Genomic DNA, 15203 nt, shown 5'->3' with positions numbered 1-15203 from the left:
CAGTAACGTTCTGCCTAATGTATCGCTTCTGTCCATAACGGGCACTGTATAGGCTACCTCTGAAATAATTTTCTTACTTGGTCTATTCAATAAATATTGCTGCACAATTTATGGTACACCATCTTTATCTGTAATAAACCTAACTTTAAAGATCTACTCAACTCTAAAATTAAGAAAAAGGATCTAATCTAAAAAATGTCACCTATCTTCTATTACAGGGGAGCAAAATGCTTATTACCACAGAGATGAATATGGTTGCTCATTTCCCACAATGATTCACTACTGGAGACAGAGATGGCACGAGGGGACAGGGGGACAGACTGAACCCGTCTTCCCATTTGGTTTTGTGCAACTTTGTGTTCGTAACGAGCCGACATGGATGGACGATGGCTATTATTCCACCATTAGATGGCACCAGACTGCAGATGTTGGTTACGCTTCAAATGATAAGATGCCAAACACATTCATGGCTGTAACCATTGATTTGCCCGACAGTGGAATACCTTTTAACAGGTAGGAAATTAACATACATATATTAAAGCAATCAAACAGTATAAAACCAAAAACAAAATTATACATATAATATATGTATATTTATTTGCAACTGAAGGTGTAGGGATACACAGGGCCAGGGCTATGTACATATGCTGGAAATTTTTTCAGCTATTTGTCTCTTTATAAAGTTAGCCATTTTTGACAGTTCCCTTGAAATAAAACAACGCAGAACATATTACTCGCAAATTGTCGTTTTATAAATAGTTTAACTGTATCGTACGTTTAGCATCCACACAATTATTTAAAGAAGATTGGCAACTTTTATTTCCTGCTAATTCCCTTGTATTTGTTGTTTAAATAAATATTAGTTTTCAAGAGGTGAATTAAAAAAAAAAAAATTATATATCCCGTGTTTAAACTTCTCTCTCTATATATGTAATATTTATATGTATATATGTATATAAATTTAAAAAAAAAATAATATAGTTTAAAATGGTTAAGCTGATAAAGATAAGCTCTGCCATGGCTGTTTCCTAAATGCATGATGTTTATATATATATATATATAACATGTATAATATATATATATATATCATACATGTTAAATATCAATTTTCCACCTTCCAATACAGTCCACACACACGAGATAAAGAAGATGTTTCAATGCGCTTAGCTAACGGAGCTTTGAACATTGTTTATGGCTACAATGTTCCTGCTGTGGGTCCAACCCCAGAGGTAATCTACCAGAGGTCTCTGACTGAGCTACAGATTGAATACAGCAACAGTCAAAATTTGGTCCTGACCAGCACAGAAAATTTTCAGGCAAGATTTTTCTTAGTGTATATTATTATAAATGTACAATTGTGTTTATTGTGTATATGTGTTTCTGATTGTGTTTTGTTGTACAATATTTTGTAGAAGTTGTAGTCAATGCTTTTTACAATAGTTAGTAAGTATTTTGTAAAATAATGGTTTGTTATGCAATACCAGTGCATGCAATATTCATTCAGATAAAACGTTGGAAAAATTTGTAGTGGTTAAAAATTTTCTTGAATTTGGAGTCATTGTCTTTCTCGTTCCATATGGTGGTAAACAAAGAACTTTTATATATTTATAAAACCACACTACTCTACAAGAGCGTTAATAATTGTAAAAAACATCAGTATCCATCTTACCCCACCATACAGTATATTAAAACTCAAAGTGTGATTTTATTTTTACTTTTTTTTTATCAGGTTTGCTGTGATCCCGATGTATGCCCTGAAAGTGAGGCATACAATGGCCCAACATGGCAAAATACAACTGTTAGCTCATGGGACCTTCATTCACTCAGAGTGAATATCACTGTATGCATGAAACAACATGTTAATGCCGTGCGGTATGCATGGACCGTTACCCCATGCCCTTTCAAAAAATGTCAGATTTACAATGACAAGGGCCTGCCTGCCCCACCTTACATATTTTATTGTTAAAGTTATTGAATAATCTTTAAATGATTTATCATTGAAATTCTGTTTAATATTATATCGCCATTCAGTCATTTTAATTGTTTGTGTTCCCGTATATGACATGGCTCTCCGGGTGACCTGAAAGCTAAATTTTATTTTTATAATTGGTATAACCACAATAATCATATTAGTTGTGTGAATTATACATATTCATGGTCTACCTCAATACACCCAATAAAGTAGTGTAGACACTTAGATTCCAGATAAAAAAAATTCAGTGTGTTATAATATTCGATTGTTTGGTGGGCCAGAAAGATGTTTTACAAAATTTATTATGTTAGCTGCCTGTGGTTTGTCTTTTTGTAGCATTTTTCACCTTAGTTTTTCTTTGATTATGCATTTTTCTATATGTAGTAAAGATCAAGTTCATGTATTGCATTGTATGGAAATTCTTATGCAGAATCTTCCCTTTTGATTGCACTTTTGCTCCAAATTTTATCATTCCAAACTTTTGTAAATGATTTTCATTTATTTATAACATAACGTTTCAACTATGATTTAGGTTTAGGGCTTTTTGTAAGTGGCTAAACATGTATTTTATCTGCGGTATAATGCTTGTTTTGCTTCCATTTACAAGAGGGGAGACATTTACAAAAGGTAACTGACTTGTTAGTTTACTCACATTTTTTTGTTATTAAATGATTTATATTATGTGTATAGGCCTAATCATAATTTTTTGTTATTAAATGACTGATTAGTTTACACATAAATTTTGTTATTAAATGTCATATTAGTTACTGTCATTTAATGATTTCTTTGTATATGCCTAACTACCTAATCATATTTTTGATTGTAAAATGACACATTAGTTTCCTGATAATTTTAATATCTTGAACCTCTAAACTTTAGGTTTAGATGACTTTGCCTTTGCCTCTTACTACCAAAACAACATGGTTCTACAAATGGAACCGTACAGAGCTGTTATTTGGGGTTATGGCACTATTGGTGCTACAGTGAACATATCACTCATACAAGATGTATATTCAACTAAAGTAAGAGCTGGACCAACAGGCAAGGGAGTGTGGTCAGTAACATTGAACAGCCATGCTGCTGGAGGTCCTTTCATGATCCAGGGAGTGCAGGATTACTATGGAATGCTGCATTGGATTCTGCTTAAGGGAGTTTTATTTGGTGATGTTTGGGTGTGTGGAGGACAGAGTAATATGCAGTTCACTGTTTCAATGGTAAGCTGGGTTTTTTATTTGCGACATCTTAACGAAAATTGCTCCGACCCAGTTCTTCATTACTAGTTGTCTTCTTTCACAAGCATACAATCGAAAAAATTTCTCAATAATAATTAGCCACAAAGCTACATATGTGGTAACTCGTAAGCCGGCACAAAGTGTTTGAAATAGAACATCCTTGTTATAACAGTTTTGGTTTTTCCCCATATGAAAATAAAACAAAATTTATTCATTAATAAAACTTGAACTATGATGTTTTTAGTTAGAGAACCCAGCAAAGGAAGTGGAGTTAGCTTCAAAGTATCCGGACATCAGACTGTTAACAGTTGCAGAATTAATATCACAAGAACCTGAGTACGATATTGAGCGTTTGGAACTTGGGTGGTCACTTCCGTCTAATGGTAAAAATGTTTGACCCTTTTTTTTCTTTAAAAAAGTAACTTCTTTGTTGAGTGTTTTATTAATTTTTTTTATTATAAAAATGTAAAAGTTCTTCATTTATTTCTGCATTAAATCACATAATTTTCTGGGGAACACTTGTTTAAAGCAAGTTCAACTGATTTCCTCTCACCCACAACTTCATTTCACCCAGAGTCTCTTAATGGTGGGACATGGTCTCATTTCTCAGCTGTGTGTTGGATATATGGCCGACACTTGTATGATGCATTACAAGTTCCTATTGGTCTTGTCGCATCTTCATATGGTGGAACGGCTGTGGAAGCATGGTCATCTCCACAGGCCTTGAAAGAGTGTGGTTTAGAAAGAAGTAATAAAATAAGGTATTAAAAATTTACAAAAAACAAAAATTAAAAAAATATGCAATAAAAGAGTGTGGTTTAACAGCGTATGATAAAATCAGGTATTGATTTAAACATAATATACAACATAAATTTTACATTGGATAAATTTTATTTATCTATTCGAATACAGTAAAAAAGAGCAGATTAATAATTAAAAAAAGGGGTTTGGCAGAGAAACGACAGTCAATAAAAAGTTACTCTTGGTAAAAACTACTTAAGTAAAAGTGTCAAATAAAAGCATGACTGATAAACCCACACTATTCAACCTTCAACTTTACTGGGGTAACTCTGGTATAAATCCAGGTGCCATGGTGTGCCAAGCCATGGAATTTCAACCTTATAGACTAAAAATAACAACCTTATAGACTAAAAATAACAACCTTATAGACTAATTAATAATATAATTTATTTTTTCACAGATTTGGTGATCGCAACTCTAACAGCGTCCTGTGGAATGCAATGATTCATCCATTACTTAACATGACTATAAAAGGGACAATATGGTACCAAGGTAATTTTGAAACACACAAATGTATTACAAAGTGTAGATATTGTTTTGTTATTTTTTGTTGTGTTTGTGTACTCTTTTTGCACAAATATTTGTATTTTTTTTGTAAAATATGAATAACACATAAATGCAATTTATTTGTCCATGTGTGTGGGCAGATTTATGTATTCCAATGACATCAAAACATACAATCCTTTGTAACATTTTCTAACAAACAGGTATGTATTATGTAATACATAGCATGAACCTCTGTATTGCTACAAAGCAATTCGGGACATTTAGTCAAATGGCGACAATTTGCAAAAAAGATGCTCATTCCCAAATGGTTAATCCATAGAAAACCTTTACAGGAGAACAAAATTTCCATTACCATAATGCTGAGTACGCATGTTCATTCCCTGCTATGATAAAAGACTGGAGGAAGAAGTGGCATGAGGGGACAGGAGGTCAAACTCATAGAGAATTCCCATTTGGTTTTGTGCAGGTTTGTTGTGTTTGGTTGATTTTGCTGCTTAATACAGTTTTGAAGCCAACATTTTGTTGTAAATTTTGTTGTAAGAAAAATGGAAAATAAGGAAAAATTCAAACAACATTTTTTAAACCGCCTGTCCACTGTTTCTTTTATATTCCCTGGGAGTTTTTGCAGAAAAACAAGTTTTACAATAAAATTTATATTTTTTTATTTTAACAAATCACCGTGTCAGTTCTTACTAAATCCTTTATTTCAGCTAAGTACAGTAAACAGTACAGATGATGGGTGTTTTTCACTTATAAGATGGCACCAAACTGCCGACATTGGGTATGCACCTAATGTTAAGATGCCAAACACATTCATGGCGGTTGCAATGGATCTACCTGATAATGAATCACCATTTGGAAGGTAAGGTGATTAAAAGATCCATTTGGAAAAGGTGCCAATCCTGGACTAAATCCTAAGACGGATAGCGTGCCATGCTGTTAGACCTCACCTATATAGAACATACTAAAAGAACTGAATACACCAATAAATTAAGGCTTTAAAACCTCCCATAAAGGATATTCTTCTGTCTTTTTATGCCCAGTCTTATTTAATTATGTTTTATTCAGGTGTGGTAAGACTAAGATAACTAAACAGTTTTTTTTCTATATAAATTAAAAAAGACATATCAATTTAAAATATATATTTCAAATAAAAATAACAATTTTTGGCTTTTTTTAAGTTACACATTAAACAGAGAATAAAATGGTTAGTTTTCTACTTTTTATTTATTTAACAGCATACACCCCCGTGACAAAGATGATGTAGCGAAACGTTTAGTGGTGGGTGCATTAAATGTTGGGTATGGCAGGAATGTTGAGTTTCAAGGTCCATTTCCAGAGTCGGTGATTGAAACAGCAAACAACCATCTTCTTGTGACTTACCCAAGTAAAGAACGGATCATTGTGAAAGAAAGAGGGAGTTTTCAGGTTAGTTTAGGCTGTTAAATGTGTTTCACCTATTTATACTAATGTTACAAGCAACTGTAGAATTAACATTACGCCAATCATCCATAAATACATTGATTGTGCAGATATATTATACATTAGAAACCAATTCAAAAACATTTTCAATTGCCTATGCTACATAACCACTGAACTTTTCAATCCACAGGTGTGTTGCACATCACCATGCAATATATCTGAACCATCACCCTCTCCGTCATGGCTGTGGACACCGATTGTGTCCCATGATCTATATTCCATAACCCTTGACACACGTGGGTGCACGAATAGCGCAGAAAGCCCAAAAATGCTTCGGTACGCTTGGGCGCTCACACCCTGCCCATTCAAGCAGTGCTCTGTGTACAATGAATGTGATTTGCCAGCTCCACCGTTTGTTATCCCTATAAATGGAAAATAAACTACCAATATTTGAGAATTTTCAAATCCAAGTTTCAACCCACATTGTATAGCATTTATCTCTAATAAAATTTATTATTATTAAAGTTATATATTCAAGTTATAGAAGCTCTCTCCATTTTCTGTGCAAACTAGGAACAAAACCAAATATCTTCCATAATTCTGTACACCGTTAATAATAGTGGCTGATACCAAAAGTATATTAACCAAAGTGTGTATTTATAATTGAACTACATATTTTTATCATTGTAGTGCATCTACAGTATATATATACAGAAATAACCTGAAATTAAAGTTTAAATATTTTATCCATCTGCCCAAGATAATGTGGCGCGAAGCTATGTTTTGTTCAGATATTTTATTTGATCAACTTAGTTTTCATTTATATGCAAAGGAAATCATGATTATTATGTTATATGGAAGTTACAAGTTTTAAATTTGCCTTTGAGTGGATTTTTTGTAATGTTTATGCAGTTTTGTTCTAATGGTTTTTTTCTATTATATGTGTATCAAGTAATTTCCCATTTATTAATATTTTTTCTTTCAAAAGTAGTTTTATCAATTAGTACCCGTTTGTAGCAATATTACAAAACAAAGTTATTATCTTCTGGGATTTCTTTGCTTCAGTTGCATAATTTTATTATCTGTCGTGTCATTTAAAGTATAAAAGAATTTTATTTATTAATGTTAAAAATACATCTGTACTTTAAAAATGGTTAATTTCTGAATTTTTTATCCTGAAGGTCAGCTTTTATTTAAAAAGCCATTTAGTTATCCTTGTGGGTTATCCCAAAATTCTTACACTATTTTTAAAGTAATGTTGAAAAACTTACCAAAACTTTTTTCTTTTTTTAGAATTCTTCCTAATGCATGTAGGTAGAAGGTTTAGGCATGAAAGTGTTTCTGCTGTGTTTATTCTGTTGTATGACAACCTTTACACAGGGAAAGGATATAACAGTTAAAGGAAATGGTAGGTTTCCTATTTTAGCATTGTTGCTACAACTGCTCATGTTTTAATTTACTCTAGATGACAACTGGTTTCGATTTGCTTCTTATTATCAAAACAAAATGGTTCTGCAGCGTGAACCACACCGTGCTAACATATGGGGCTATGGCATGCTGGGTGCAAATATGACATTATCTATTTCTGGTACTAATTACACAACAACTGTAAGAGTTGGCCCAAATAAAGCTTTTGTTTGGAACTTTATTCTGCCACCCTACAAAGCTGGGGGGCCGTTTTCAATAAAAGTCTATCATGAGTTTTATGGATTATTAACTTGGATAGAATTGAAGGATGTTCTATTTGGTGATGTTTGGGTTTGTAGTGGGCAGAGTAATATGCAATTCACTGTTTCAATGGTGAGTAAAATAATCTAAAGTATATTTCTACAACAGTTACCATTTGAATAATTCAGTCTAAATAAAATGACACTTGTGCTGTTATAACTGAACATTATGTGGTTTTTAATGTGACAATTTATTTTCAAACTTGATTTACTTCTTTTTTAGGCATTTAATCTGACTGAAGAATTGAAAGCAGCGTCAAATTATAATAAAATACGACTTTTAACAGTTGGCAGTGTTGAGTATTTGTTTCCACTTTATGACCTTGTGTCTGTCATACAACGATGGTCAATTCCTTCAGCAGGTATTGATTTTTATGTAGAGTTAGGAAATATAGTAGTGGAAGTGAGATCAGTGTTTCTCTTTCCCAAACCCTCTTGTCCACAGAACCATTTTTTTGTAAATCTGATTTTCTTGAATTCCAACCTTATGTTGAAATGTATTTTTTCAATCAGTTTAATTGGTTGTTTCAATTTGTAAAATATACACACTGATTAGTTACACTACAAGTTTAAATAATTGTTACAGTATTTTTTACTGAAACTTTAGGTCCTTATAAATTGTAAGTTTATTTGTTTATAAAAATGCTGCTACACCCTGTTAACGCCTTCAACAACTACCTTTGTACAGAAATTTTGGTTAAAAATGTTTCTGGCTTGTCGGTTAAAATTGATGATACAGAGTGTACAATAATATAAAGCACCGATTCGTTACATTTTGCTAAAAATTTATACTAATATAAAAGTAGTATAAAAGCACCAATTTGTTAAACTTGCTAAATTTTTTTACTAGTTTGGGTTACTGTTAATTTTGTGTTGCCGCACCTAGTTTTTTAAGTAACTGTATGCTAATGCCTTCATTTAAAAAATCAATTTTTTTTGTACAGAAACTTTGGTTGGACCGCCATGGACTTACTTTTCAGCTGTTTGCTGGTTTTATGGAAAGAAATTGTATGAGGTGTTGGATGTTCCTATAGGCCTAATATCATCTGCTTATATTGGCAGTGCAATAGAGCCTTGGTCTTCACCGGATGCATTGAAAACATGTGGCTTGTTTAAACCAAACTTGTAAGAGAAATATGCAATCTACTTCTATTATATGTGGGTGATGTGCCGTGGCATGACTTGCCATGGGTTCTATGATTTAGGCCAGGATTGGCTCATTACTTTAATGCAAGTTACTTGACTAAAACTCTTTGTATTAAAAAGTAATTGCTCTTTCAGAACAGATATTAACAAGATTAAAAATGCAGCATTCCCATTTGTTAACTCTATATTGTGGAATGTGATGATACACCCTTTGTTGAACATGACAATTAAAGGGGTTATTTGGTACCAAGGTAAAAACTTCCATCTTTCTCCCATCTAAAATATTTTACTGACTATGTACACATACTTTAAAATGGTTAATTTTTTTGGTTATAATGTAGCTAAACACGGATATTGAAATGGATTAATTTTTTGCATGGTGGTTAAGGTGCCATGTAATTTCAAACAGTGTTAGTTATAACGATGCGCCAAGCTTCGAACCTGTATCCTCTGTTCTAGAGGCAACCTCTTCCACTGAGCCAGATCGCCAATTCCCTTTTTCTTACTGTAGGCGAATCCAACACAGAATATCACAACGAACATTACTCCTGTTCATTCCCTGCCATGATAAGGGATTGGAGATTGAAATGGTATGAAGGTACCAATGAAAACACACACAAACAATTTCCCTTTGGATTTGTTCAGGTACCTTGCTTGGTCAATTGTATTAAGTCACAACAAATAGACTGTATTCAGTTCCCTATCAATCTGTATTTGCAGATGAGAGTTTGATGTACAGTCAGACTGTGTAAACTAAATTCCCAAACACCAATATATGCATATGTATAAGCAATCAATACAAAGTTTTAAACCCACCTAAAAGGTTTACTTACATTTTTCGCAAAAAAAAACAACTTATGCACAATTCTACATGTTACAGAAAATCAATATTTAAATTAAATTACTTTTTTCAGTTGTCAGCAGTTGGTATTGACAGTATCCCTAATGATGGGAAATTTCCATTGATAAGATGGCACCAAACTGCTGACTATGGTTATGTTCCAAACAAAGTAATGCCAAATACATTCATGGCTGTTACCATGGATCTTCCTGATCTAACATCTCCGTTGGAAAGGTACTATATCATACAGTGGCCAATGTTTTACCAATAAATGGTGTATATTAGTTTTATTCACAGCCTGTTTTGTCGAATGTCATTTTATTTTCCTAATTTGATTTTTTCTGTATTTCCCCATATTAGAATAAAATATTTGCGAAAAAAAAAGTACAAATGTTTTATTATTTTATACTGTTTGAGTAAATAAAACTTGTTCATCGGACAAAGGCATTCGTTAAAAGTGTTTTGTTTCATATACCTATTTAACTTTGTGGGTAATTATTTTTTTGTTTTTGTTTTATATGTGGTTAACAATTTTAACAACCAATAAGGGTCAACTTATATAAAACAATGTCTATTAACTGCTGCGTTACAAAATATAACAATAATGTTTTGATTTTTTCTGGAGTTGTGTGTTCCTGCTACTAATATTATTCCCAATCGAAGCAACAGAAATATTCCATATATATTATTGAATATGTTGTAGTGCAACTACAGTGTATTAAACTTTTTAAGCCTCTTTTACGTTGTCAGTATCCACCCTCGTGATAAACAAGATGTAGCTCAACGCCTTTTACTCGGCTCTTTAAAAGTTGCATACGGCCATAATGTTAATTCAGAAGGTCCACTTCCAAGTTCTGTTAGAAGTTATGGAAAATCGAAAATTTTGCTTCAATACCCAACCACCCAACACCTCATTGTGCAAGAGAAAGGAAATTTTGAGGTAAAATATCAAATAAGCCTAAGTGTATTTTTAATTTGTATGCTTTTTTAACAACTGTGGTTAATCCATTCATGCGTGTCACTAATTAGATGACGAGGCATTTGGCTAATTTTTTGTATGTCTGATACATCACTGTAGCCATTAGTGGCCAAGTGTCTAGCTCAAAGACATCCCCAATGTTTGCATATTAAAACTCTGAATCTAGTATCTGAATTTACGAGGTAAGTCCTCCAACCACTGCGAAAATGCGAGCATATGTTTCAAACAAGCATTATCACTGAAGGGATATGTGAGAGAAAGATAAATACAAACTGCAACCCAATTATTTGACAGGTGTGTTGTGACCAAACCAAGTGCAAACTAGCAGACCCATATCCATCTCTAGTTTGGAAATGGGCTCCAATTTCTGCTCATACAAATCACACGATTACACTTGATGCGCAGAAATGCAGAAATATTGGAGTGCCAGCACAATTTGTTCGTTATGCGTGGGCGCTTGCCCCTTGCAAATTCAAGCAATGCTCGGTTTACAATAACAATGGTCTTCCAGCACCCCCGTTCTTTTTACCAGTCATATTATAACTGTATTTATTGAGTTTTTTTTTCACTTGAAACCAGCTATGAAATTTTGTTCTTTATTTTTATATGTTACTGACGCAGAATTTTTAGCAATTTTACAATAACGCGCTTGCTGTTAAATACTTTTTGTACTTTACTTATTTCGCAAACTGTCCCAATCTCCTTTATTATTTTACCTAATCGAAATACATTTCTTCAACTTTAAGGTTTTAACAGAAAATATGTTACGAACGATTTTTACATCACCACGCCACTTGGCAAACCAAACGTCGTAACGAAAAACTTCCCTTTATTTGTTTGATGAGCAATTTCTTACAATCGCCGTTTGTCAATGTACGTTATTGAAACCGCGCTTATGCTGAAACGTTACACGCACGTACGCGATTTAAAAATATTAAAATACAGAAATGTAAGAAAAAAAGTTCTAAAAAATACAACTTTTTTAGTGATTAAGATTTTTAAATGCAAAATAATTAGAGACCAAGTAAGGCAAAATATTGTAAAATAATCACTCTTGTTTTTACATTGGTGTGATGTTGTCGGCTATAGTTTGCGTCTAATTTTCAAAAAACGGGCAGTTCCGAGTCACTGTTCGTGGCTAGGCGTTGGAGTTATTTCTGTAGCGCTTGTATATTGCATCAGTATAGCCCTTGTGTTAATAACCGTGGTAATAAATATTCAACAAACCAGTTACTGCTTGGTTAGCCACAATCCAGGAGTGAATTAGACTTAGCGGCAAGTTTGGAACACACAAAACGCAACTAGCATATCTCACATCGCTAGTTGCTAGACTTTAGCAGACAATAGCAGGCGCAAAGAACCTTTCTGACGTCAGGTCGCAACAAAGGACCTGCTTCCGCCGCATCCGCCCTTTTGTTGTGGATAATGCCGAAATTCTCGCTGTGCGGTTACCATAATATACCATTGTGGTTATAATTAAAACGTGGTGTATTATTTTTCTAGTGTTGAGCCGAGTATATTGTATGCCCGAGTGTCATTATATTGTCTCAAGTTCAGCGTCTCGTATCACACAAACAATTATACATCAAGCGAGTAAAGGCAGAGAATGGGATTATTCAAATCAACGTTTTTAATATCGTTGTCACTGATAATATTTCAAATGGCTTGGTAAGTGTATACGTAACAGTGTAAAGGAGAAACTACTTGCTATAAGGTTATATGATGTATATACTTATGAAGTTCGCTTTATGTTGGTTGCAATAAATTGTTTTTTTGAAGGTGCGCTATCTGGTTGAATTCAGCGCTGAAAAGAACAATAAAGGGAATGGGATTGTTGGTACATAAAAGAAACACAGTACAGCAGAAAATCAAGACTTTCCGTCCAGAAACTACGACAGAGGTTTTTACCACAATTTCACCAACTATAATACAGTCGCGTAAAAAGAAATTTCGATACTTAACACAACCTATTGAGCCAAAACATCATGGCAACATCAACGACACCAGATGTTTGAAGTTAAAAGGTAAATGAGACATTTACTGAAACATTTTTTCTTCATTTGTGTTTTACTCCTGGCCTGGCAGTGTGTTCATTTATTCATTCAATTTATGGTACTGTGAGGTAAAATGAACACTGTTAGCACTTATTAGTATTTTATGATGTGTATTGAACAATTAACTTTTTTAGAGTCGCGTGGCTACGGTTAGATATATTTCTGTAAATATTATTTGTTAACTCCAAACGGCTGACTGCTTAGCGCAAGTTTTAAGGGCGTGGTTTATCAATATTTAACTAAATATATAAAGGCACATATATGTCGCTATGCCAAGAATAGCGGACTGCCGTATTATTTCCGTTCTCGCATAATCTTACAAATTAATATACTAGTATCGAATTTTTATATGCAAGCATTGCTATATGTCACAGCAGGAAACGCGCGGCACATTTAACTGCGTTATCGTAAAACGCAAGTACGCAACCGTTTAATGTATACAAGCTTTATGCATTACATACAATCTAAACACGCTACATTATTAAATCTGTGCCAGCACAGTCAAACGCCACGCTAACATTTGAGATGAGAAGGATACCATAATTAAGCTACTATATATTTACAGAAAGTACTACCGTCTCGCTTGTGAACTTCGTTGTATCATCTGCACCAAACTTCTTCCCAAGGCAAATAATCAGAGAAACCTCGGGTTCGATTTCATTTGTGAACGGTCTTTCTATAAAACATGTCTTCGTTGTCGGAAAATCAACTGATGAGAATACGAACTTGAAGATTATAAATGAGGCTGAAGAGCACGGAGATGTGTTGTTCTACGACTACCCGGATAACTACTTGTATGTCATATAATAGGGGTGTAAATGTGACGAACAATGTGTAACTATCTATCTCCCCATTGCACACGCTCGGCTTGTAGCAAATACCACTCTCTATAAGTCATTAAAATATATAACCTGAGATAGATTATCGACTATATAGTAAGTCGGGGTAAGATGGATTTTACAATAGCACATTACATTCCATATTCCCTTCTGCTTAAAAAAATAACGAGACTTTGCTAAATCCTAGTTCTAAGCATTTGACAACGCTTTCTATACAATCGCTGGGCTCCAGTGGTTTGATTTTGTAAATATGCTTTGTTTGCAACCAAATAGAACAAAAAATTATGCAACCATGTCCCATCTTACCCCACTATACTAAAACTATACAAACAGTTATTATATATAGTAGGGTGGGGGAAGATGGGACATCTTTAGCACATAATATCCAGATATCCTGATCGTATTTTAAACAATTAACAACGGTCCATGGGAGCCGTGAAGGTATAGAATTATAAATGTTTGATTGTTTATTGTTAACTGCTAAATGGGACGAGAAAACAGAGTTAAAAGGTGTTTCATCTTCCCCCACCCTACTGTATACAAATATATAACTGGTCATTCACATTGATAGGAATTTGGTGTACAAGACACTTGCTCTGCTACAATGGGCCAGTGAGAATCTATCAATGCAAACTATCATCAGCAAAACTGACGATGACGTAGCGGTTGATTTCTTCCAGTTATCAAGAAATTTAGAAGAAATTTTGGACGAAGTGGTACAAAATGTAACGGCTAGCACAGATGAGCATGAAAAACGTAAAAACATTTTCGAAAATGTTCCAGTTATTTGTGGGGTGACGTATAAAACTGGAGAAAGACCACTGCGCGATATACACAACAAAAATTACGCCTCAATCGAAGAATATGCGGCGAGCACATACCCTACTCATTGTGGTGGCCCAATGTACGTGGTGCCAGTGACTATGGCTTCACGTATTTACGGATTGACAGGTGATGATAAAATGTTGACAAACGAAGACGTTTGGTTTACTGGGGTAATACGTGAGAGAATTGGCAAAGGTGATAATAACATTGTGAGACACAAATATCCTTTCGCACAGCATTATCAAACATCTGAAACTTCGTTTGAAGACAGGGAATGGGCAATACGCAATGCTTACAAGTCAATGATTGATGGTTTAAAACATTATAAAATACCATATTGTTAAGAATACCATAACAACACTTTTTATATAGCAGGGTGGGTGGAGATGAGACGCTTTTAGCAATAATAACCAAATCCAATCTGATCGTGTTTTAAACAATTAACAATGGTCTATGGAAGTCATAGGAATTCGGATTTATGTTACTTTTTTGAACGTTCCTTGTTTACTACCAAATGGGTCGAGAAAATAGAGTGAAAATCCATTCCCACTTCCCCATGCTATAGTTGCCACTTTAACAGCGAAACTTATTTACCATTATTATCTTTGCGTATTAGCCAGTAAAGCCTACATCTACGTTAGGTCGACGAGGCCGCTTATAGATCGGGGCATGATGTGCTGGTTCAGCATTGTGCGCACATCAAGAAATTAAATCTCTTCTGATTTTCTTTATTTATGTTTAGTATATATGTATATATATTTATGATTATACTTCGCTGTTTTACGTGGAAAGCATAATCACAATAAACTTTTAAAATCACTGTAATATTATACCTTCATCACATATTGAAATCTTACT

General features: G+C 33.8%; 4 protein-coding genes across 4 annotated transcripts; all 4 read left to right on the top strand.

Annotated features, from left to right (window-relative positions):
* Window positions 1–218: 218 nt before the first annotated feature.
* On the top strand, window positions 219–2504 carry LOC113474111 (sialate O-acetylesterase-like; the record flags this gene model as incomplete). Its single annotated transcript, XM_026833741.1, is given in 3 exon segments — window positions 219–513; window positions 1127–1316; window positions 1730–2504. Coding segments are annotated over 3 exon segments (722 nt in total), but the record flags the coding sequence as incomplete, so codon positions are not given.
* Window positions 2503–6970, top strand: LOC100181070 (sialate O-acetylesterase-like). Its single transcript, XM_002124554.5, has 9 exons — window positions 2503–2599; window positions 2852–3186; window positions 3449–3587; window positions 3779–3965; window positions 4406–4497; window positions 4845–4978; window positions 5223–5374; window positions 5751–5940; window positions 6125–6970. Exons 1-9 carry the CDS (start codon window positions 2533–2535, stop codon window positions 6371–6373), a joined length of 1545 nt encoding a protein of 514 aa, XP_002124590.2. The 5' UTR covers window positions 2503–2532; the 3' UTR covers window positions 6374–6970.
* A 253-nt stretch (window positions 6971–7223) lies between these two features.
* On the top strand, window positions 7224–11855 carry LOC100178702 (sialate O-acetylesterase-like). The gene is made up of 9 exons (XM_002124611.3): window positions 7224–7342; window positions 7400–7734; window positions 7885–8023; window positions 8606–8786; window positions 8943–9058; window positions 9319–9452; window positions 9722–9882; window positions 10399–10588; window positions 10922–11855. Exons 1-9 carry the CDS (start codon window positions 7264–7266, stop codon window positions 11168–11170), a joined length of 1584 nt encoding a protein of 527 aa, XP_002124647.1. The 5' UTR covers window positions 7224–7263; the 3' UTR covers window positions 11171–11855.
* Window positions 11856–12139: 284 nt separating this feature from the next.
* LOC100176387 (beta-1,3-galactosyltransferase 5-like) lies at window positions 12140–15170 on the top strand. The gene is made up of 4 exons (XM_002124677.4): window positions 12140–12295; window positions 12407–12651; window positions 13247–13475; window positions 14092–15170. Exons 1-4 carry the CDS (start codon window positions 12234–12236, stop codon window positions 14687–14689), a joined length of 1134 nt encoding a protein of 377 aa, XP_002124713.2. The 5' UTR covers window positions 12140–12233; the 3' UTR covers window positions 14690–15170.
* The last annotated feature ends 33 nt before the right edge of the window (window positions 15171–15203 follow it).

The sequence above is a fragment of the Ciona intestinalis genome, chromosome 3 (genome assembly GCF_000224145.3).
Source record: "Ciona intestinalis chromosome 3, KH, whole genome shotgun sequence".
NCBI lineage: Eukaryota > Metazoa > Chordata > Ascidiacea > Phlebobranchia > Cionidae > Ciona > Ciona intestinalis.
This window is presented reverse-complemented; position numbering and strand designations above follow the sequence as displayed.